At 44.2% G+C, this 23,533-nt stretch overlaps 1 protein-coding gene across 1 annotated transcript in view; it reads right to left on the reverse strand.

Moving 5' to 3' along the window:
• Window positions 1-23,533, reverse strand: part of macf1a (microtubule actin crosslinking factor 1a) — a 192,321-nt gene that overhangs the window by 97,784 nt on the left and 71,004 nt on the right. Inside the window, 15 exon segments of the mRNA XM_020618510.1 lie at window positions 15-92; window positions 179-307; window positions 485-660; window positions 710-795; window positions 1,390-1,544; window positions 2,102-2,195; window positions 2,341-2,468; window positions 2,923-3,018; window positions 3,803-3,922; window positions 4,258-4,364; window positions 5,188-5,300; window positions 5,686-5,852; window positions 18,078-18,170; window positions 18,343-18,420; window positions 20,363-20,452. Of these exon segments, the coding sequence (XP_020474166.1) occupies window positions 15-92; window positions 179-307; window positions 485-660; window positions 710-795; window positions 1,390-1,544; window positions 2,102-2,195; window positions 2,341-2,468; window positions 2,923-3,018; window positions 3,803-3,922; window positions 4,258-4,364; window positions 5,188-5,300; window positions 5,686-5,852; window positions 18,078-18,170; window positions 18,343-18,420; window positions 20,363-20,452 (1,710 nt within the window).

The following is a 23,533-nucleotide window of genomic DNA, read 5'->3' on the forward strand; positions in this document are numbered from 1 at the left end:
TGAGCGAGACTGACCAGCAGTTTGCAGTACTGGTGCTCCAGCTTGGCCAGGGTTTCAGAGTAACTGCTCTTGAAGTTGGGAGAGACTTTAGCCTGAAGAAGAGGACAGGATGGCTTTGTTACAAACCACAGCTCTCAGCAGAAACCTCTGTGTTCATGTGTAAGTCCTGTGTGCGAACCTCGTAGCTGTGTGCCTCCTGCAGGCCGCTCATTAGTTCTTCGACTGCGGTGTGTATATTGTTGTGCTCTTGAAGGTTGTTTTCCACAGAGGGTAGGTCAGCCCCCCATTCAGCTCGCTCTAAAAGATCCTGAAACACAAGCACAGGTCAAGATCACTTTAAAGAACAAAGCATTACTTCTTGTTTCATAGTATTTTTTACAGAGTCTAGCAGCCACTTCATGAAGTGGCCATTTTTTCTCTATTTCCTAAGAGAGTAATCACCAGATAATGAAAACTATTCCATTTAAACATTACGGAGACCGACCTGTGTCTCCTCCACCCATCCGAGCAGCTCATAGATGAACCTCAGGCTTCCTTCATCCTCTGATGAAGACATGGCCACTAGCTGGGAGCGGGCCATTGGTCGCCGCAGAAGCGCGGCTCCCACAACCCCCTCAGCTCCCAGCAGTGTCGGTCCCAGTGACAAGCCGCTGTCAGGGGCTCGCCCGGCCAGTGGCTCGCTGGCCGGTGCGCTCTGGTCCGGTGCTGCCCAGGGATGGAGAGAAATGTCCTTTCCTGTAGACACTGGAGCACTGCAGCCTGAGGGAGACCAGCTCCTCTTGAAGGAAGGATGCTCTGGTGGTGAGGGACAAAGATATGTAGTTACTGAAGGGAAGACTGCTGTGATTCTAAGAGGTGATCCTCACTTAAAGTCTCCTATAAAATCAGAAAACCATTAGAATCAAGTGCCTTAAATAGTTCAATATAGGAGAACTAACAAAAGAACAGAGCTCTGTATTTTTGTGGGGTTTCTGTGCAAAATGTTAAAAGGAAAACAGTCAAATAATGCTAATTTTCTGACTAATAATAGAGACAATCACACAATGGCCGCTTTGCGACATAGCTGCTTCATTAAGTGTCCTAATGGAGCAAGTCAATGAGCCAGAAAACATGGATCCTCTTTCCATGTCTGACAGCACTGATTTACATCACAGCACCTTTGTGCACTTGACAAACACTAGAAGGTAAAACACAATAACTATAGCAGCTAATTACAGGATTTAATGGCAAGACAATGTACAATGTAATACAAATGTAATGAGCCTTCTGCATTCCATGTCAACAAACTGAAACGTCTATAATACACTGATTACTTATACAAGGACTACTTTGATAGTTTTATAAAAGTCTACAGATTCAACACAATCAGCCTTTTCTCTCCCGACTCACCTGAACGCCAGCTGCTCCACCTGGTAGTACTTCTCATCTCTGAGGACTTTGAGCTCCTGGTTAAGTTGCCCGATCAGAGCCTCACAGTCTTGCAGGTAGCAGGCCAGCTCTCTCTCACACTGCACCGCCTCGCCACTCTCCACTCGAGACATGTCCTGGACAACACAAGGGCTTTTTTTTGTTTGTTTGCTTTGCTTATGGATTAAGGTGCTTTATTTGTTTATTTTTTTACAAAGTTGGATGTTCTAAAGTTTAGCATCTCCCTGAGGCTCAGATTCAGTAAACAATACAGTGAAACCAAAGCAAGCCTTATGAGAAAAAGTGGGCTCTTACAGCAGGAAACACCAACAGGATTAATAGAGGGCAAATATGAAAATGAAAAATGGGGGTTTAAATTCTATAGTTAATAGCTGGAAAGACCTGCTGATCATCAATTATTTTGACAAATTTGAAACCCCAAAACACAGAGCTTTCTGTGTCCATGACAATGGGCAGAGGGAAGAGTCTTTGTTTGCAGAAAGCAGGAAAACTGTAAATATTTATTGTCCCAGAAGGGAACTTGCTTTTATAGCCTGTTAAAATTAACGCACTGTAAATCCAACATTTACCCAATGTAAACCCAAGGACCCCGCATGTGTGTGTGTGTGTGTGTGTGTGTGTGTGTGTGTGGGGAAATGAAAAGGGTGGAAGATGAGAGAGGGCCGGTACTCACAGCCTGGAGTGTGTTCTTAGCGAGGGTGAGCTTCTCCTCACAGTCCAGTGCCATGTTCTGGATCTTGTTGGCTCTCTGAAGCAGCAGCTCTAACCTGAAAACACACACACAAACATGGAGGGTGAAGGGCCGTGAAAATCACATTTGATAAGAAAATTAATGCAACGACTTGCATCAGCAGTCCGATTTAATACCGAGTACCCTGCTGTGTGTGTTGAGTGTGTGTTGAGTGTGCCTACCGCTCCACGGCTGGCCGCAGGGCCTTCTCTCTCTCCAGCATCTCCAGGATAAGTTTGCCCCATTCCTCCTCCAGGTCATTAGGATGGAGGCCCGGAGGAAGCTTAATACGACCAAACTCGAACCACACCTGGACACACACGGGTTAAATATACACTTAACATCCCATCATGCTTCAGTGCAAGTGCACATGTTGGTAAAACACACAGACACTAACATGACTGAAAGACTCCATTAGACCAGAGTTATAGTTCATGGGTAAACATTAGATCACACCGCAGACAAACACTGAGTAAGAATAAAGGAGGTCCTGTTATCAGCTACTGTGTGTGTGGGTGTGTGTATGTGTTCAACCACACAATCTACTGCATTGATAATAGTGTTACAACGGAAATGACTTCTCTTTCAGGAGACGACTGTATGATGCAACTTGGACAAACATCAATAACTCTCTCCTCGACATCGGACTAATCCTCCTGAGCTGAACCCCAACGTGACACAATGAGCTCTGCACACCGTGCAAAACACTGGTCACCGTTTCCTCCAACACAACTCTGCTCCTTTATCCATCTGTTCATTCTCACCTCCAGCAGCTTGTAGAGGTGCTCGATGTGACCTTTCTCCATCTCCTTCACAGGGATCTCCGTCTCTTTGAAATGGACGTACTCGTTGTAAAGTGCCTGAAGGAGAAGAGAAACAGAAGCTGCTGATAAGGGTTCTGGGCTCAGTCCGACCACAGGCTTTGTTTAAGGTCAAACACAAAGCCAACACCCGTCATCAAACCTTCGTAATCACAGCCTCTCTCCCTGGGTGGTTATTAGCCGGTTTGTCTACAGTCATTTGAAGCTACATATTTGACTGCTTCATGTCCCTCCCTCCTCTCCTCTTGTCTTTGGACATCATGTCAACCATTATTTCGATTAGAGCAGCATCCTTTTTCATAGTTGTCCTTTCTCCTTTAACGTCACACTCCTCTACTGCAAACTAATTCACTGATTCTTCACTCATTCTTCTTTTAATCAAATTCTTCACTCTCTCTCTCTCATTGTTATCCACTTTATTAAACCCCTGTCCTTCCTTCACTGCCTCTCTCCCTTTGTCTGTCCTCTCTGGGTTTTATAGAAAGTGCTTGTCACCTCCTTTATTCTGGAAACATGGTGGTGGAACTGAAAAGACAAAGCTGAGACAGCATACATTCCCATTACAGTCGGTCCTGTTGCATTGAGATCATTTGATTTACACCTGATTTAATGCACCTATGTCTGTATGTCACCAATTTTCACAAACCTTAATGTTAATGTTGCCTTGAGGGTTACCGGCCCCTTCAACATACAAGGAGTTTAGTGGATTCCCTCAAACTTTTCTCCCTGTTTATGCGAACGCGATCTCTGATACCAATTTATCTCAAAAGTAAAAGAAACAGGATGAAAAAATGTTTTAAATAAACAAATACTGTGTGCCCACCTTGAGTTCTACAGGGTTTTGTGGGAAGTTCTTGTTGGCCATGAGGGCCGTATGCTGGCGGCTCCACTGGAGCAGAGAGGAGAACCGGGACTGGTACTCTGACCAGCGCTGCTCCACCTCCTGATGGAGGCAAAGATGACAGTAGTTAGTTCTCAATGGAAACAGACAAAAAACATCATCATTTTACAGAAAGTACGATAATGACATCATTATTTGAAAGTTCCAGGTCATTACTCATGAAGCTGCACAAAATGGAAATAACACGAAGTGTGAAATGAACCTGCTGAAAACAGCACTGTATGCTGTAAACGGTACTGCATGCATTTTATCAGCTACCCTGAAGATGAACACATTACAGGCTATAATGTACAAACACAGCAACACCAGTGCCGAATCCATCTATAATGAGCTCTAAGTTAGAAACAGCTGCACAGGAGCAGAATATAAAGACACACATGTGCGAGGATGCCCTCTCCACCCTCGGGGATCTTGGGGAAGGCATCATAGATGGAGGAGACATAGGTGATGACCGACTTCTCATCTGGAGATGGAACATCAACATCTGAGGAAAAAGAGAAGGAAATTAGAGACGACAGAAAACCTGCAAAAAGCAAGCAGACGGATCTATCATAATAATAATATGACTTCCAAAGTGCAAAGTTTCCAAATCACACGTGGCTCGGAATGAAACTTTGAGTAAACCATAACATATTTAGGGACTAAAACCTTGGCAACAACTTAACAATTTAACAAAATTAAACCATCACTGAGAGAGATATAGAGGGGACAGTCAAACCCCTTGAAACCACATTATCCATGTGTTTTTCTGAGCTGGCTGATTGCTGGATGTAGCATTAATAGTTTAGCAACACAGCAACAGAAGGAATACACAATGACACTTACTTCCTAAGTGGCAGGAAACATAAGGCGATATCAGTCAAGCATTCAACAGTGTGCCACACTTCCAGCTGACAAACTAGGCTCAGAGGACTCAAGAGGTCAACATCAGCTAAAATCAATGGCCTGTGATGAGTGGATTTTAATGGGTTTGTGTGGGAAAAATATAAAATATAGGGCCATAAAGAGAGTCCACAGATGCAGGGAGGATGTAACACATCAAGGCTAGAGATATAAACATTGTATTTGTTAGTCAGTTATTAGGACTGCCTGGCACGTTTGTAGACAGTAGAACCTTTATAACCAGCCTAGATAACACGTAGCTGCTGACATTTTCTACAGGTTACACATTAAGTTTCCCAAGATGAAAACTCAGCAGAAAAAGCTCAGTTATTAAAACAGTGACTCTCCAAAATTCAGCCTCTGTTCTGTCCTGAACAGCCAGGGAGGCAGTCGCTCAGTGCATTCATTCAGATTTACAGTCTCACCCTCGGCGTCCAGCAGTCTGGTCACCCCTAACGACTCGGCAATCTCGAAGGCCTGCTCCAGGTTCTCACGGTTACTCTGCTGCGACACCACTTCCATGTTGATCAGGTCTGGCCTGGAAAAAACACACGAGGGGGGGGGCATTGTACTTGGCTTTGATGCTGCTGTCTATCCAGCTGCTGCTGCGCATGTTAAACCAGAATATCTCTGCTGTGTGTTTTGTTTAAAACGCTAACATTCTTATTTGGAAATTAACGTCTGAAACATCCCCTTATGAATCTTTGGTTAAAGCACCACCCAGGGCAGAATGACGCCTGGGTTGTTTGAGCAGTTCTTTACCTAATATACCTGCATTAAGTGATTTTCTCCATTTTGAGCTGTTTAACTCAGCCTGGATATGAATGACTGCTGACTCAAACACTCGACGTCAATGGGATCAACCTTTTTGCAGTCGGACTAGAACACCACCGAATGCTAGAAAAGGTGACACCATCTCTAACCTGAATCTGTGCAGCAGAGCTAGGAACATGCGCCCGTCGCTCCATGATGAGGTGAAGTTGACACAGCGGAGGCCGGGGTAGCCGTCTGTCGCCTGCTGGCTCCATAACAACAGCTTCTCTTTGGCTGTGAGGTCACCTGACTCACCGCTCACATAGATTTCTGAAATCTGAAGGGAACGGAGAGAAAGCAGGGTTTGCTATTGTGACTTGCCACTGCCTGTCTGCAGCAGAATGATCAGAAGAACAAAGTAACACAGGAAAAAGAAAACAGTAATTATCTGTTGAGCTGCTGTTGCCAAATGTACAGAAACAAACTGAACTTCAAGTCCACACTCCTGATGCTACTGCAGAACTAATTAACATCAAAAATATCATACAGATGCTTTCAGGATTTCTCCACATTTATTAAGCTCGGTCTCGATGCATTCACACAATCTGGCAACACAGACAAAATGAGCTTTACAGTTCCAAACAGTCCCCTCCAAACACACACAATGAGTCAGCAGAAACAGCTTTGACTCTGTGAGAGACCTGGATTTGAACAGTGCCTCACATTTGTCTTGCTGATATTCAATAACAGTGTGTGTGAGAAAACATGGAGGAATTAGTTAAGGAAATCTGACTGCTTGTATTTGTATATTTATGTACCATTTTTTCCTGTGCCCCCCTCTGTCATCTACAGTCTAGGCTGCTTATTACCATGTCCCTCTCTGGCTCCTCCTGCCTCGCCCTCCCCTACCTCGATCTGTCTCTTCAGTTTTTCACTTTCTTACATCTGTTTTGCTCCTTGATCAGTCTGCCTCGTGTTCTCAACATCTGCCTCTTCTACCTTTCATTTTCAATTATCGGTTTTTAAAAAGTACATTTTCCTGGTTCTTTAAGCGTCTTTAAGTTCTTCATAATTCTTGGGGCTCCTGTGCTCCTGGAAGGACATGCTTATTTACTAGTGGTGAGTCTGAAGAGAAACCAGGCTGACAGCTGTTTTATCTGTGTCCCATGCCCACTGAGCTACGAGACCACTTTGGCCATTTCCCCTCTGCGTCTGTAAGGCCAAGAGTCTACAGCGACAAAGGCAGAGTGATGTACATGCAGTAACTGTCTGCGTTTGGCTGCTCTTACTCTCATCAGTAATCTTCTGTTAACCCCTCCTTCCCTCTCTCCCTGTCTTTCTGTCCCATTCTCTCTCCCTGATGCTGATAAAGAGCAGTATGCAAGTCCAGTGTGTGCCAAGGGACTGCAGTAACAGCCAGACAGAAGGTGAGAGAAGGAGAGAAATGAGACGAAGAAGAGTTTCAAGGCTATGGAGCTCTGATTCTCTACATCATCTACAACCTCCTTTAGAGAAAATTACAGAGCATCTCATTTTCCATCTGAATACTGATCCAGAACTGTGTGTGAGAGCTGCAACAGTAACTCATCCCCCCTCTGGCTGATGAGCTTTTCTGCCTTATTCCAACTTTATGAAGGTGGTTCAGGTGATTCAAACACACATTGATAGATTCTAGCAACAACAGAGCTGTGATAAAATATCTTAAGCTCAAAGTTCATTGGCTTTCTGAGGAAAGCAAATGCAGCTTGTTAGACCAAATGACAGAACTTTGGCAGAGGTCAAAATCTCCTCAAAAACCCAGGGAACCTTGAGTTCAGAACATTTTATACATGTACATGTTCTCAGGGATCTGCTCCTAAAAGGAGTAGGAGGATGAATGTGCAACTTAAATCCCTTATTATAAAAAGATGAGCATCCCAAACCAGCTTCAAAAAGGCAGATGCACTTTAAACTGAATGCATGAACATCCTGACACACACCTCTCATGACACAGGAAAACACACATGAGACAAGAGTACCGAATACAGCTTCCCAGTGAAACACACTAGAGCAGGGATCTCTGTCGAGCCCATGACTCAGCAGCAACTGTGCACCAGTGAGACACCAAACACTGAACACAGCCTGACATGACGTCAGCTGCTGTGCTGCCTTTATAATGTGGAGGAGAAGTGAACAAACTGTGGCACCTATAATCTGCTGTTACTGCAGTGGCTGCAGCAGCCTTTTCATTTTCAAGGTGAACGAGAGCTGAACAGCTGCAAGCTAGCACACAAAAATTCACTCTCTCTGATCAACCCTGCCCAAACATGAAGACACACTGGACGATGAGATAAGCTGAGGTGCATGCGGCTATGTCTACACAGCATATGCCTTGCAACACACTGAGATCATGTTCCAGTAATAATTAACGCCCTTTACTCAAACTCAACACATCTTATGGGTGAATGACGGTATTGACTTTGAAGCATCACTAATGAAATAATAACCAACCTCAGTCAAGATGTGTCTGTAGCACTGTGTAACAAAAGCTGAAATTAAATGTCTAGTAAGAGTCCTAATTGCATCTATGTATTATTCATTGATCAGATAGTTCCACATTTCCCCATTGTTGGGCTTTTTTTTAAATCATAGGTTAATGTGCGATCGTGTTTTATCAGTCCTGTCTGAAAGCCTGACATCATATCAGCACTTGTACAAGCAAAAAAAGAACATACTAAAGACAGGCAAATGTGATACAGAAAGATTAAATCACTCGCAGAATATGATGGCTAGTAATAATGTTAAACTCACTCATCTCACTCTTCTGCTTATCACTAACCTGAACCTTTTCTAGTCAAAGCCACCACAGCTGTACAGACTGACATGCTGTAGTTGTACTGTGTGGCTCTGAACTTGTGGGAAAAGACATGTTTCAGTTTGCACCAGCAGGGAACCCTGTCATTTACAGTAATGACCCTTCTATCTCGCGCACAAACGCACAGACTGTCCATCGCTCACACTCTAACAGACGTCAGCAGTGAGAGAGTATGTGTAGTGGGAGGAAAACAACTAGCAATGGAGAAAAGGGAGGGAGGGAAACAAGGATATGGGGAAAGAATTATAGAGAGACCGTCTGCACTGAACTGATTAGGCTGTGGGGGCAGAGGCGGAAAGAAGGGAGAGACACGTAACATCTTTCAAGAGCTGATAACACAACCACAAACATTGGCGCACAAATGACAACAAAGGCACCCTCCATTAACCCACATACATACAAATCAAAAATATATTATGTTTATATCGCTTCCTCATGGTCCGGTAGCAAATGTTCAATGATCCAGTACTGGTCAGCAGCCCAGGGGTTGGGAACCCCTCGATTAACCAACCAGCAGTTGAAATACAAGTCAGGACAGAGAAAAAAGATAAAGCTTTGAGAGAATAACTGAAGGATCTGATTGTGGACGACAGGACACAAACCTGGGGTAGGTATTTTACAGCTGCCTGTTGCTGCGGTGACAGCGGACTTTCCATCACGGAGTCCAGCCTCTCTGACGAGCTACTGGTCAGCCCCCCCCAGTCTGTCTGACTGGGAGTGGTGCCTGCTGTTTCTGGAGAGGTCAGAGGCAGGTCGCTAGCATAACCTGACTCCAAAAGAGGCGACCTCTGTTGTGTATAGGCCGGAGAGTCCAACCTAAATCCCCTGACAGACGGAGTCTCCTTAATTGGCAATTGATTAGAGGACCTGGGGAACTCCCCCGCAGACCTTCTGGCACTACTGTCACCCTGCTGAGACAGTAGGACTTGGAGAATATTTCCTGTGACTGGAGATGGGGCAGGAGGCTCTTTGCACACCTCTGCCTCACTCTCAGTATCACCTTTCCACACTGGAGAGCCGTAGTCACTGGGGTACACCGTCCTCACCACACAGAGTTTACCATCCACCTCTCGGATATGAACCACACCTTTGTGCTCCCGCTCCAAAGGTGTCTGCACCAACCCCAGTGTCCCCTCTGTTCCTCTTTTGTCCCCTTCATGCACCTTTTCCTCTTCCTCTACTCTCCCCTTGTCTCTTTTCTCCTTCTGTTGGAGGATCCAAGGTTTCTCTACGACTCCTTGGGCTTTCTCCCTCACACGACACACTCTCCCTCCACCTGGAGTGGTACTGCCCAGTGTGGGGGCTGTGTTGACTGGCGTGGTCATGGTGGTTTGGCTTGGGATACTGGAGACATCTATGATTGCGCTGACAGTGTCTTCCTCCCCTGGAAGACAGAATACCCCTTTCCAGGCTGGGCTGGGCTTGGGGGACACTTCAAGCATTCTATTGACCAGAAGGCCCCCTACAGTGGCAATCGAAGAGCCAGGAGAGAGAGTATTGCTTTGTGGATTACTTTTGGAATGAGCTGACTTGGAATCGGGCACCATCATAGGAGTCCTAGCTCCGAGGCTAAAATCTGAGTCTACTGTTTCTACAACTGCAGCTTTTTCTTCCTCGTCTTCATCAGGATCATGGCTCCTTTGTTGCTCATAGTCCTCTTGTTCTACCGTTCCTTTCTTGTTTCTCTTGCCCTTGTGTTTACGCCTGAAATGTAGACGCTTCTTTGGGGAACGCGGGGGGGCTCCGTTGAGTTCCCTGTCCCGAGCAAGCCTGACACATCCCATGGAGTTCCCCATGTCTTTGATGTTGACAGAGGAAGTAGAAAAACAAGAGCAAATGCAGGCAGTTAATCCATCAGAGTGGCCCAATAACATTCATATAAGTGTGCACATTTATTCCAGTGGCCTGAGAGCAAAATCCCATCGCTCACAAAACAAGAGTGGAGAGGAGAAGTTCAACTGACAGCTGCTTCATCAAGCTGACACCTGGGAGCAATGTAAAGTTAGGAGGAACAGGTTTAGCTCCATGTTCCATGGCACAATATTAAATACAACCCAGCGAATAAAAAGATAGAGGGTGTCACCCAAGGAGAGACAGGGAAAGCCCGGTTTTTTCCTTCAGGGAGTAATTGGTCCAGGCAGGCAGCTGCAGGCCGACTTGTCACCGCTGCCCCATCATTCCCATTTCCTTTATGTCACCTTAGTTGGACTCAGGCAGTGTAGCGGCCAGCTCTGCTCTCTCTAAGGACCCTGCTGGATGTTTTACTTGCTCTGTTTTCTCAATCCCACAGGACCTACGGTTTCCGTCAAGGTCACAAGGATTGAGTTATGTCCAGAGCCACGCAGAGGAGAAAAATAAATCTGGTCAGGGTCAGGCATGTGGTTTATCACTGGGCAGGTGAGCTGTTGCCTGGTGTCGGGCAATATGTTGGGAAGGATGAGGAGTGTGAGACAGAGAAAAATATAATACAGTGCTGTTCAGTCCGTTAGTGATGTTCCAGCTGCTTCATACACACTGCACGTGTCTGTGTGTGACATGACAACAAAGTGCGATAGCCTCTGTGTGTTCGTAAGGCAGGATTCCTGGGTGTGTTGGAATAAAGATGTCTCATCTCACTTCTTGATTCATTATTAGAATCCTTCAAGTGAAATGAGAAAAACAGGTCCTCCCCCTGCCACAGTCCCCTTCAAATTCCTTCCTCCGTTCTCGATAAAGCACAACAATGATTTCCAGGAGCTCTATCGACATTCAGAGCTAGCAGCTAGCTATCTGTGCTCATGAATTAATGATGCCACTGTCTAATAACTGCCGTAATGTTATTGCAGTGCAAGAGAAGAGCAGTAAGATTTGTAATGCAAGTCTGCCACACAACAGAGATTGGTAGCAACCCCATCTGTCACGGTGCTCATAGTGGTAGTAGTATTAATGGTGATGGTGTCGATATCCCTCATAGTAACGGCAAGCTCAGTGTCTCATCCTGCTCAGATTGGCTGTGGGTGAGAGGTACCGTGCAGTTGGCGAATGCTGCCACAGATTGCTGAGAGATTCAGCCAATACTCTAACAGCTTGTTAAATACTCCATCAGAGCATCAGCTTCCCACCCCTAATAAGTCTCTCATCATTCTCCCACAATTTATACTGCTCACTGAGCTGATGTCTCATGTGATGTGTTGATCCTTCCGATCTTTCTCTGTGTTCCCTGTTAGGCAGCCAGACGTCTGTAGAATCAACTCACCCTAGTCCAGAAAACCTGAAAAATGCAGCCATGTGCCTTAGTAAGGTGCAGGTATAAATCTGGAGGCAGACAAATGCAAACAGACTCCACCTTTAGTTCCCTTGGCAGCGTAGTATCACATGCTTCTCCCCTAGATACCACTGTGAAGTCCTCCCCCTGCCGCCAGATTCTCTGAGGATCAGAGAAGACCGGGAACTGTATTCAAGTACTGTCCAATCAAGTTATTCAGGCAAGCGTCCCCTTCATCAGGTGGTGCAGTGCGGCGATGCAACAGCCTGATGAAATCCACAGTTTGTTTGAAGTGGGTGGTATTAAGACCATGTCTTAGACCGGGACAGAAAAACAGGCAATCACCTCTTAATAGCTCGTCACATCCACTAGATCTAATTAGAAAGAGGCACCTGGGGTAGGAGCTGGAGTGGGACTCTAAAAAAGGAGGAAGAGACTGGTCCACAGTCAGCTTAGCTAAGGTCTTGTCAAGATCCAGTTCTGGTAGCAGACCTACTTCACATATAGGTGTCTATCTGGAACAGAGCCAAAGGGATTCAGCAGAGCGCAGTCTGGAACTCCATGAAGCACAGTGACAGAGTTTAGGACAAGAAGGTCTGTCGTCCACGTCCCCTTAAAAACAGACACACAGGGAGCAACAGCAGGAACACGGCGTCTCTGGCTATAAAGAGACTGTGGCTCCGTCAGACAAGCATGGTTGGATTGATCCGATTGATACAGTGGAGGCTACAGAAACCACAAGTGTGAATGTGTGCGAGGTTGGGCGGTCCCCTGGTCAGCTGTGTGAGCCCTTCTCTATACACGTCCACGAGTGTCTTGTCCTGATGTGCACTGGTGTTTTGAGGCCTGCAGATCAGGGGAAACCAGGAGCTCCGGTGACAGCAGGCAGCCTGGATGTGTCTCTCTCGCCTGGCTTCGCTCCTCTGCTTTATCCGTCACTCGCAACGCCGATGGAGGGAGAGCAAATCCTTTATCTCCCGGCTGCTGCAGCTTCACACTCTCTTCTGCTCGATCTCTCACTCTCCCCTCCCTCCTTGGCTCTCCACCTCCTCCTCTCTGCTTCCTCATCACTCCTGCCTCTCTCTCTCTCTCTCTCTCTCTCTCTCTCTCTCGACTGTTAGTGAGCAGCTTTCTATGTCACAAATATGCACATGCACACACACTTGACCCAAAAGCTTGCCTGAATGACAGGCTGCCACAGGGAGGGAGAAAACACAGCGACAAGATCAGACTGTTGTGCCTGTTAAATGAGGAAATGTAAGCACTTCAGACGTTTTTTCTGCATCCATTCCCTTCAAGTTGCATCTGCCCATCAAGCTACAGGTTATGAATAGATCTGGGATGAAAAGCAGCAGCCATGGGGGGAGGAGGAAGCAAGGGAAGAGATTTGAGGGAATTAAGACAAAATGTAAAGGACAGAAAAGGGAAGGGATGGAGGCTGTGAAAGGCTCACACACTGAGGACAAATTAGCAATTCTTCTATACCTTTAAAAAGCTTTCATCATCACTGGCTGTATTAGGACACTGCAGGCAATGTTGAAAATGAGTGAGAACTGTTTAATGAAAATATGGAATGTGCAGGATTTCTGCATCAATTTGATGACGTAACAGGATTAACTAAAAATACCCCTTTTAATCTTCTCTCTCTCTCTCTCTCTATCTATATATCTACACACAAACACACACACATACTGTATGTATATGGCTTCACAAATGGTCAGTTTGGGTTTTGGACAATACAAATAAAAGATGCAACAGTTGTGTTTACCATTTGTAAACAGTCTTAATATACTGGTATATGATTTGATAGCCTGTCATATCCAATAACATACCTGTTTTAACTCTACTTAACATTTTAAAGTCTCTATAGGCTTCCACCCACCATCACTGCACTTAAATTGAATACCACGCCTAACACATGTGACCAGTATAATACGACTATGCCACTGCAGAAGGAGACGTATGAACTCACTCTTCTCTGCGTATACAGAAAGTGCCCGACGGCTGCTGAACAGATAGATATAGAGGGAAACCACTGACGGGCAGCAATGGTCTCAACTGGTCGAAGCCTTATAATCCATCTCATCTCATTAACCAAAAGCATAAACATATATGGAAAAGGCACAGACCAATAGGAGAAGAGCACTAATCAGCTCGCCGAAGCTTTCATCCCTTCACTGTGGCTGCACTCCATCATCAGCTGTGGTAGCTACAACCCTCATCTGAGCCTGTCAGCTTTTCACGAATGCTCCATGCTGGATGACCAGAAGTTCCTTTGATCGGACATTTAGCAGACTGTTTTCATCACTAACGTGCACTGAAGCACGGTGACCGATCCAGAAATGTTAAATCATAATTCAGGTTCCATCTGTACTTAGTTTTAAAATGTCAGCATTTACATAAAAGTCTAACTTTTAGGGACACCACTCTGACAACTTTTAAAAATGATGAGCAGCCCACTGCACTACGTTTCTAACTATTCCTTGAGAGCTGCACTGCTGTGTTCAAGCAATGAACAGCCTACAAAGTGCTTCTCAAAGTACACGGCAGAATATGTAGGAGGAGGTTAATGATCTCCAAGGCCTCTAACTTATTTGCATTACTTAACAAGATACAGAAAGCAGTGATGAAAATTAAATATCATTCAGTCCAGCTTGTGTTGCTTAGAAACCGCACGACTGTTACACTGTTCTTTATAACTACAGATAAACACTGGCTTTCTGTGACCGTTATTCAAGCTCTGTACAGTGCTCCTCCTGCTCCACACAGCTTGAGTTGGGAGCTATTTAAACACCGTGGCTTACTTAAAAACCTAGATATAGTTAGCAAGTGGTAAAATGAAAAATGATCATTTAATGGTGTTTAACCATTTCAAAAGACACATCAGTTAAATCAGTCCCTAAACAAAGTGAGCCCATCTGCTGATTCGGCCTTGAAGCAGAACAGAGCAAGTGATGACCAGGTATTAACTCACCAAGACTGACATACAGGGAGCTTAGCCAATCACAGGCAGACACAGTGCAGCAGGAGGCGGGTCCACAGTTATCTGTGATACTAAGATAACTAGGGACACCTAGTGGTTTGAAGGAGTAACTACAAATGATGGCAAATTACGACTTAGCTGCTGTTATTGTTAGAGAAGATGATGCCAACATCCCTGGCACTCACAGTGCAAGGTGTAGATTTGATTCTGATTAATGATGATAATGTAAAAATATATGTAAAAAAAAAGCTATTTGACTTTATTTGCTCTAAATTATGAACTAGATATTCAAGACAGTACAAGGCAGTTCTCAGGTAGACAAATTATTTCCAGAAGCTAAATAAAGACAGGACTAAAACATGTCTGAGATCACAGCTGCTTGACTTCAGCCGGAGTGAGGAAGCAGAGAGTGAAGACAGAGACACCATCTTATCTGTAACTTGATGTGCCTGTGAAATAATGACTAAAAACAGTTATGACCCAAATGAAAAGTGATAGCTCAGTGAGAGAGTTCCTATAATTAGCTGATGTGCTGAGTCACCCATTTGCAAGTAGATGTCTTGCAGGCTTGTTTCCAGAAATGACTTCTTTATCCTCATTTAGATGCCAGTGGGAATAATGTAGAAAGACAGATTTCTCTATTGGTCCGGGTCACTTAACTGTGAATATCTGCGTCATGCTGACAGAGTGAAACACAGCAAATAATACTACAGTGAAGAAACTCTGGACACAACAAATATGCTCAGCTACGAGCCATGATTTCACACGATGGAATTCAACTTACAAGCTTGTACTTTGCACTGTTAGTGTAATATTACTTAGCATCAGAATGAAACAATGCTGCTTCTGTTGCTACACCAAAACAATGTGTTTTTGGGGGAGTCAGAGCAATGAGATTTTAATGCAAGTAAATGAAAATGGTTTTGTCATCTTCCTAATATGACACATATATAATCAATGATATATGCAACACGTTGCTGATCCACCTCTATGCAATGATCACATAACTACTGACGTGCTGCTGTGGCACGTAGCTCTGTGTGACTGGAGTTTCTCAGACTGCAGTCATCTCCTGAACCCAGTGAACTCCTGAAACTCTCTGCTGCTCTGCAAGCCAGTTCCCTCTCTCACTCTCCACTTGTTTTTTTTTTTGTTTTTTTTCCAATCCCATCTACATTTCTTTCCTCCAGACCTCCTGCAGCCTGGTTCAGCCCCCATCATCCATCATCTATGGCTCAGTCCTCTAGTCCTCCTCCTGCATCCCTTCATCTCTCTGCATCCACCATGTTCTGCTAAGTCGTGCTATGAAACCATTGCCGGGGTGTCACAGGCTACTGTTTCCATGGTAACTGTGTCACCTTGCTAAGGGTCACATCACAGCACAGTTTAGTGGTCAACCACAGCAACTACAACTGGTGCATGACCCTGTCTAAGAAAACTCTGTCTCTGAAAGAATTTTTGTTCAATGTCAAATGTCTTTGTATGAATTTGGTGTTGTGTGCATGACTCGGACACACTGGTAGCGGCAGTCCCAGTGCAAAGACTTAGAGTACCACCGTGTCTGCAGGCTACAGTGATGCAGGAACACTTGGTGAAAAAGATTCCACAACAGGAATGAGAGAGAAGGCTGTAGCTCAGATGACTGACTGGATTAAACAAGGTGCTTTTTAGACAACATTTACTCCCAAGCTCCACAGTCCGTTCAACAAGATGATTAGTAATGATCTGTAGCTGCAGTGCACACAGCCTTTTGGAAAATCCAGGAGTCTAAGAACTGTTCTGCTTCCTTCTTTTATAGTGAAGCAAGCTACCAAAATGTGCTAGTATTTTACCATTTTACTTTTCCCCTTGAAAAAACAGATTTTTTTAAGTCACTTGGGTGTAGTGGAATCAAGCTGAGATGGCTAACATTAGCAAACTTCAGCAAACAGCTATTTATAAACAGAGCAACGTCAGCCTTCATCTGTGGTCGCATTTCTGGCCACTTGGCAAATAAAATATTCTCTCAACTCTGTGTTTGGTTTCTACCAACTTCTGAGGGAAATATCTGACTCTTGAGCTTCTAAATGCTCCACAGTGTTCACCAGCTATTCAGTAACATCGTCATTCAGCTGTATGGCACTGAGCGCACAGTGGCTGTTTCTCTAAAAACATCTGCCTGCTGTGCCTGAACACAACACTATAGAAACAGTGAGAATAAATCAGACCAGTAAATTTATGGAACAAACAGCTAAACAATGAGGTAAGCCTATGAGGCTAGGTAAAGCTCAGCAGAGCTGCAAAATCAGGAAGGATAATTCACTTTGTTCATCGCTAAAAGCGAGCAACCTCTTTCACACTGTTTGATTCACTTGTAGTGTAAAATATCGTTAGTTATACCCCCTTTAAGATCACACGACTGCCGAATCTCAATATCAGTTTTAGCCACAAACAAACCTAAAAGCGAGCAACCTCTTTCACACAGTTTGATTCACTTGTATTGTAAAATATCGTTAGTTATACCACCTTTAAGATCACACGACTGCCAAATCTCAATATCAGTTTTAGCCACAAACAAACCTAAATAAAACGTAATTCTTTGTATAAAAAAAGCAACTACTTGTCTGTTATAACCACACAAGTGCTCACATACTGGGGTTTATTCATAGTGTTTTTTCCTGGACTAACTTCGAAGCTTCCAACCAGAGTCTTCAGGGAATCACAAATCAAGGACAAGAGCCCACATGTGGCATATTTTAAATGGGACAATGTCCGTGAAAACACTGGTAAACAGGAACTAACTGTAAATCCAGGATCAGGATTTAAGCGCATGGCTAATGAACATCTTCCACACTGAAGGCAAACTGTGTCATGTGATGTTTGAGAGGGCGTCTTCCTGTAAGGGCTTGTCTAGAGATGGCTTTATAACACACGCTCAGGACAATGCAGTAAAATCAGCTGAACCCCATGTTGTTTGCTAATCGGACATGCATGTCTGTATCCACTGACTGAGGCAGTGAAGTAAACCATCATAGTGGCAGGAAACCCCATTACCCAGAAGCCATCGTGCGCAGATTTCACAGAAGAACGTGAACATACACACGCACACTCTCATTTCCGGTCAAAGCAGCCTGTTCTGTTGCATAACTTAGCACTGGTTGCCAACACACACACACAGAGCAAAGCTCATCCCAACAGCTGGGCAGAGACGGTGAGTAACAGCAGGACAACACAGAAATCACCTCCATGATTGGAGCAAATCGCTTTTGACTTGATTCATTTAAAATCCAGATAAAATTACAGATGTAATGATGTGGACCATAATCCAATTACAATCAGTAAGAGGGATTATTAGATCATGTGCAGGATCTAAAACCTTCAGCTGCCCATGAAGTTCTTACAGGAAGTATGACCAGCACACACTGAATTAACTATTAATCTAATGTAACCTAGGAAACACACACAGTCAGATGCTGCAGGACAGCATGGGAAGGCCACAGACCTGGAAGTGAAGGATGATGGTCCAGATGAGACCTAGCGTCAGTTTGGGGTTCCCATCGGTGATGTCATCGTTCCTGATGTTCACAAGTTTGACCTGAAAAAGAAAAGAAAAGAAACTAATGAGAAACCCTGACTCGAGTTTAACCCAAACTGCTGACCTCACAGTAAGGCTGTGATGCTCAGATCCATGTTTTTATCAGCTCGTATCACTCGTTCCACTTGCAAAAAAATTAGTCACCTTGAACTTTGTATGCTTGTATGCATACCTGTCTCTGTTTGAGGAAGTCCAGTGCTATTTGGACATTCTGTAGTCGATGAAATCTCATTCGCCCCTTTTCTCTGGGCTGGAACAGAAGAGAGGGAACAAAGAGAAAAGTCAACATTTACATTCAGTGTTTTTCGAGACACAAATGGAGAGGGCAGCGGTGTACAGTACAGTATGTCAGTATTGTAAAGCTGAATTAGATCCACAGTGCAGTGAAGCAAGGAAATAGACCTGTCTGATTTCAACAGGTGCTATTAAAGATATGCCAAAACTGTGGCGCAAACCAGACTCAACCCATGCTAGTTTAGTACTGAAGATGCAAGCGTCATATCAGACCGTCTTCCTTCTTTTCTTCCTTCATCATTTACCTCGTTCCACCTACATCCAGTTTAAGGTTTAGAAGGAGGAAAAAGTTTAAGAGTAAGAAAGAGAGAAAACGCGTGACTACATGAGTGTAGATGTGGGTTCACACTGTGTGGGATAAGGTTCACTCCGGATTAGTCATCACATCAAACAAGGCAAGAAGTGCGCATTATACTATAAATGTCTGTAAGATTCAAACATGTTTATTTTTTTTTGTGAACTGAAACACATGTCCTGTTTCATTCTGTCGCCATGTTTTGGGCAAAAACTGTGTTAATGAGGATAATAAATAAAAGTCAAATCAGATGGGAACCCTTTTTAACAGCTATTAGCTGTTTTCTTACCATCTCAATATTTCACAGATACGTGAGAATTGTCAGTCCTGAACTGTTATACACCCTCGTTACAGATGATTTTTCATTTTTACTAGTCAAGCCGTTTAATCAGAAAATATTATAATCTGATTAATACAAATCCAGCTCCATCTGGGCTAGATTTCATTTGTATCGTGCACAGCACATGCAAAACAGCAGTGTTGAGTGAAAACATATTTTTGAAATGGAAACTTTTCAGAATAAACTCTCTCACAGAAGAGACATTAATTGTTAAATAAGAACATGAAGACCACCAAACTAGAGTTCTGATGCTGTCACCCAACAGAAGCGATGGCCTACACGTGTTGTCACACAGTAGCACAGCGTTGGAGCCTGGCTCTGTTGGTCATGAGTCAGTGACACAGCAATCGCAAGCAGCTTTACAGCTCCACCTGTTGGGCAGAGGGTGAAGCTGCAGGGTCAGAGCTGACAGAGTGAGAGGGTTTAAACATACTGCCTGAGCTCCTTCCTCCTCTTCATTCTCCCCTCCGAGCAAGATGAGAGGGGGGGCCCGAGAGGCGTACGCCCTTTTCAATGTAGGGCCACTCTTCTGTTGCTACGGTAACAGATGGGAGATAAATGGGAGATAGAAAGAGAGGTAGAGGAGCTGGAGGATGAGAACTGGTGACTGAAGAAGACAATGAAACGGCCAGGAAGATCGAAAACACTGAAAAATATAGTAGCTGCAATTCAAAGAGCTTAAACTGCAAAACACTGGAAATGAGCAATGAAAAGTCTCTAAAAGCTGCTAAACAGAGTGAGACTGCTTTGTCAGCTGCATTTTCAAAGCTCTGGAATGGATTTAAAATCTCAACGGTTGAACTAACAAGGACATGCATTTTTAAAGTTCTCAACAATCCACAATAACATGACCAGGGCACAGTCAGCAGCCTGTTTCTACCTGTCTACCCGTCTCCAGCTAAGTCATTCTGCATCACACATCATGGCTGCTCTGTCTGCATTACGACTAGGACTGTTAACTCATCACTGAGTAAAGTCAGGTCACAGGGGCTCAAACTCATTGCTGTCATGACTTAACCACTGGAGATCTGGAAATGTCAGGTTGCTTAACTTTGGCATCACGAGTCTCCTCCAAAACTCCGGGGTTGGTTTTAAAGAGAGTATGTAACAACGACATGACTATGATGCATTGAACTGGGGATGACAGGGTGTGTGATGGAACAGAGGGGCGGTGTGTGATGCAACATACTGCACTGTGACAATAATTGAGCAAATTATTGTGTTTACAGGTAGGAGTGTGTGTATGAGAGGTAAACTCCATACCAGGGTGACTCCAGAGAGGACCTCCAACAAAGATATTAGGTTGTGTCCATCCCTCAGGTCTTCATACAAGTCTGAGATGTGCTTCCTCACCTGAGAGAGAGGACAGAGAGGAGGGGGAGGAATGCAAACAAGAGAATGAGAAGGGAAGCAGAGAGAAAAAAAAAAAGGAAGTTAGTTCCGGACTCCCATCAACCCCTTGTCGACTAAACACTGCTGACACGTGCCAGGCCGAATGCCCCACAGCTGACAGGGGCTGGGGACAACAGTCGCCATGCCAACAGCGACAAAAGCAGCTGTGGCATCTCGTCTCTGTTGCCATGACACCGCCTCCACACTGTGCAGGATGGGGGTGGGTTTGTCACCAGTGAACGCTGCTGACACGGTGACTCAGCGTCCAGGCCGAGCCGCGTGATCAGCATCCGCGCTCGTTTGGTATGAAAGTGGGACACACAGAGAGAGGGAGCAATAGGCAAGCTGTGATGACTGAGTGTTACGAGAAGTGAACTGAAAGAGGGGAATCATTCTAAATCTGTGCACAGTCTCTCATGTTACCATTATTTTTGACTTCACTTGGCACTAGTGACAAACAACATTATTCTGACAGCATCACATGGAGCGCTCCGCATCTGTTGTATGGATCAAAGGACTTTAGATGCACAGTAAATATAAACCTACACAAAAATGACTGAAAAGATGTTGAGAAACGATATTCCTCACCTTGTACCATGTGTAAGAGTTAAAGTATCAAAAAGTTAAAAATACAAAAACGTCTTTAAGGCTAAACTTTGCACCATGTGGCACATGTGATGTCTCATGGTACCAAGGGGACAACGTTAATGTGATTCTAGAATGACGGAATAAAAGAAGACAGGTGTATGAATAGACAAAACTGAAAACAAAGCACAACTGTTACGGATGACCAATATGTACCCAGGAATAAGCTCGGTGAGGTTAGAACCCCACTTTCCTAGGAAACCCAAAAACACAACTGAAACATCTGATGGTTGTTTAGTGACGTTTTTGTGCAAGAAGTACAAACTGTACTTCCCAATTTCACCAGGAGAGGGCAGGACAGTCACAGGAGTAGGCTGGGAGAGTGATCTCCAGCTCAGCCAGAAACTAATATTTACAACACATTTGTTTAAGGTGGAGCAGAAGCCATTGTTTTCAAACTGCTGCTACAAAACTAACAGTCTCCATCCAGTTGTCCTCAATAATAATTCACTCTTTTCCATGTCTTTGCTCAGATGCGACACACTCACACTCTTCTGTCGCTGCCTTTGTTTCTCTATGAAAGGTTGACATCAGCCGTTTCAGAAGGGAGCTGAAGGAATGGTTGCAGTTCCATAGGATCCTGGAATATCACAATACTGGAGCTCACCCTGTGACTTGGAGTATCTGACCCTACTACTTTCCAGTCATTTCTAATAACTCTACCGTTAACATAGCAGCTGTTACTGATTGTGTCACTTCTCCTGTAATAACTGCTATTTTGAGTAAACAAAGTAAACAGCAACAACTCTTCATCATAACATAATACCTCTACTAAGGAATAATGATGATCCCAGGTGCATGTGTTGCCAAACCCTGCAATAAACACTGCTTAAAGTGACTGGCTGACTTTAAGGCTGCTTTGCTTACTACATCAAATCAAGAAACTCGCATGTTTATTTCTGTTTATGTTCCCAAGGGGATCCAAAGATGGCCCAGCAGAAAGCCCCACTGCATGACTCAACACATCAGAAACCAAGTATACAGTCGACTCTGGTGTGTGATTCAGGCTACTTACAAACACAGTGAGCATCACTGATACTACATACTTACAAACACAGTGAGCATCACTGACGATCAATGAACGCACAGCTGAGTCTTTCTATTAGGCTGTGACCTGGTGTTTTTGACAAACAGGATGTGGGTGGGGGGATCAGAGACAGCTGTCAGAGGTCTTCAGCACTAAATCAGACTCACATGGAGCTGATGGTGAGACCACATCACACTCAGCGCCTGGGTAACTGTGACAGCTCTGACACACACTGAACACAAATCTGGGCCAGACCTAATTTGGAAATCAATTTAACATGTTATCTATTTTCTTTGTCACATAAATAGGGTTTAAGAAACTATAACACAGTGACAGAATGAAGTGATTTGCCTGGTCTGGTAAAGTCCACACACTGCAGCTGGTACTCCACACGTCAAAAATGCTAAGAATTATATGCTCATCTCTCTCTGACAGGCTGACATGTTTCTGTCTGCTTTGTATGATTAGGCCTGATCCCATTTCTTATGTCTTGCCCCTACCACTCATTTTTCAATGCTCTCTTGTTTTCTGGTTAACCCTCAAAATAGAGTTACAAGGACTAGTGGTTGAAATCTTCCCCTGTGAAATGGGGCAACCCTTCAAGACCTCTATGCCTCACTGCTAGTTAACAACAGTGGTTAAGTAAACAGTCCCGATGACCTGTCATTGGTAATTCTGAATCACATCGCTGTGGTGATCTCTCTTGTGTGGGCTATGAGAACTGGTTTGCAATTTTCACAATCAAATAAGAAAAATGCAGAGACAGGAATATATTTCGATCCAGGGAATGCTGGTGGATTTGACTGAGGTGTGTAGCGTTGACTGCGGGTAACTTTTGTTGTAGTTGGCCTCATACCTCTCAATTTGGAGTCTGTCTGTGAAAACCATTTGAAGGCCTATGTAGCCCGACCACTTCACCGTACCCCTCCATCCTACAGAGAATGGTACACCCCTACCACTACACATGGGGGGAGGACTAAGTGGTAGGGGGTGAACTGGGATCAGACCTTATAATGACATCAAGTGCATATCAATAGAATGATTAGAGAATCAATAGATCATCAACAGCTTTGATGAGCTTAGTCATTTGTTCTCTAGTTCCAGATTTTCATTTGTGAGGATCTGGGGATAAATTGGGCGATTTAAAGTTCTCAGACAAAACAAACTATCTGAAAACGACAACTCATGAATGGAGAAAACCGTCTGCAGAGCAACTGATAACATTGATCACTTACAGTCACACGGATCCAGCTTCAGATGATGTTAAACCACAGAACGGCACCGTATGAATTAGGTGAAACTGTCCTCAACACACAAAAGCCTTGGTTTACAACCATGCTTGACAAACTATTTTAGGCCTTTAACGTGTT

Source organism: Monopterus albus, unplaced genomic scaffold, assembly GCF_001952655.1.
Source record: "Monopterus albus unplaced genomic scaffold, M_albus_1.0 scaffold206.1, whole genome shotgun sequence".
Lineage (NCBI taxonomy): Eukaryota > Metazoa > Chordata > Actinopteri > Synbranchiformes > Synbranchidae > Monopterus > Monopterus albus.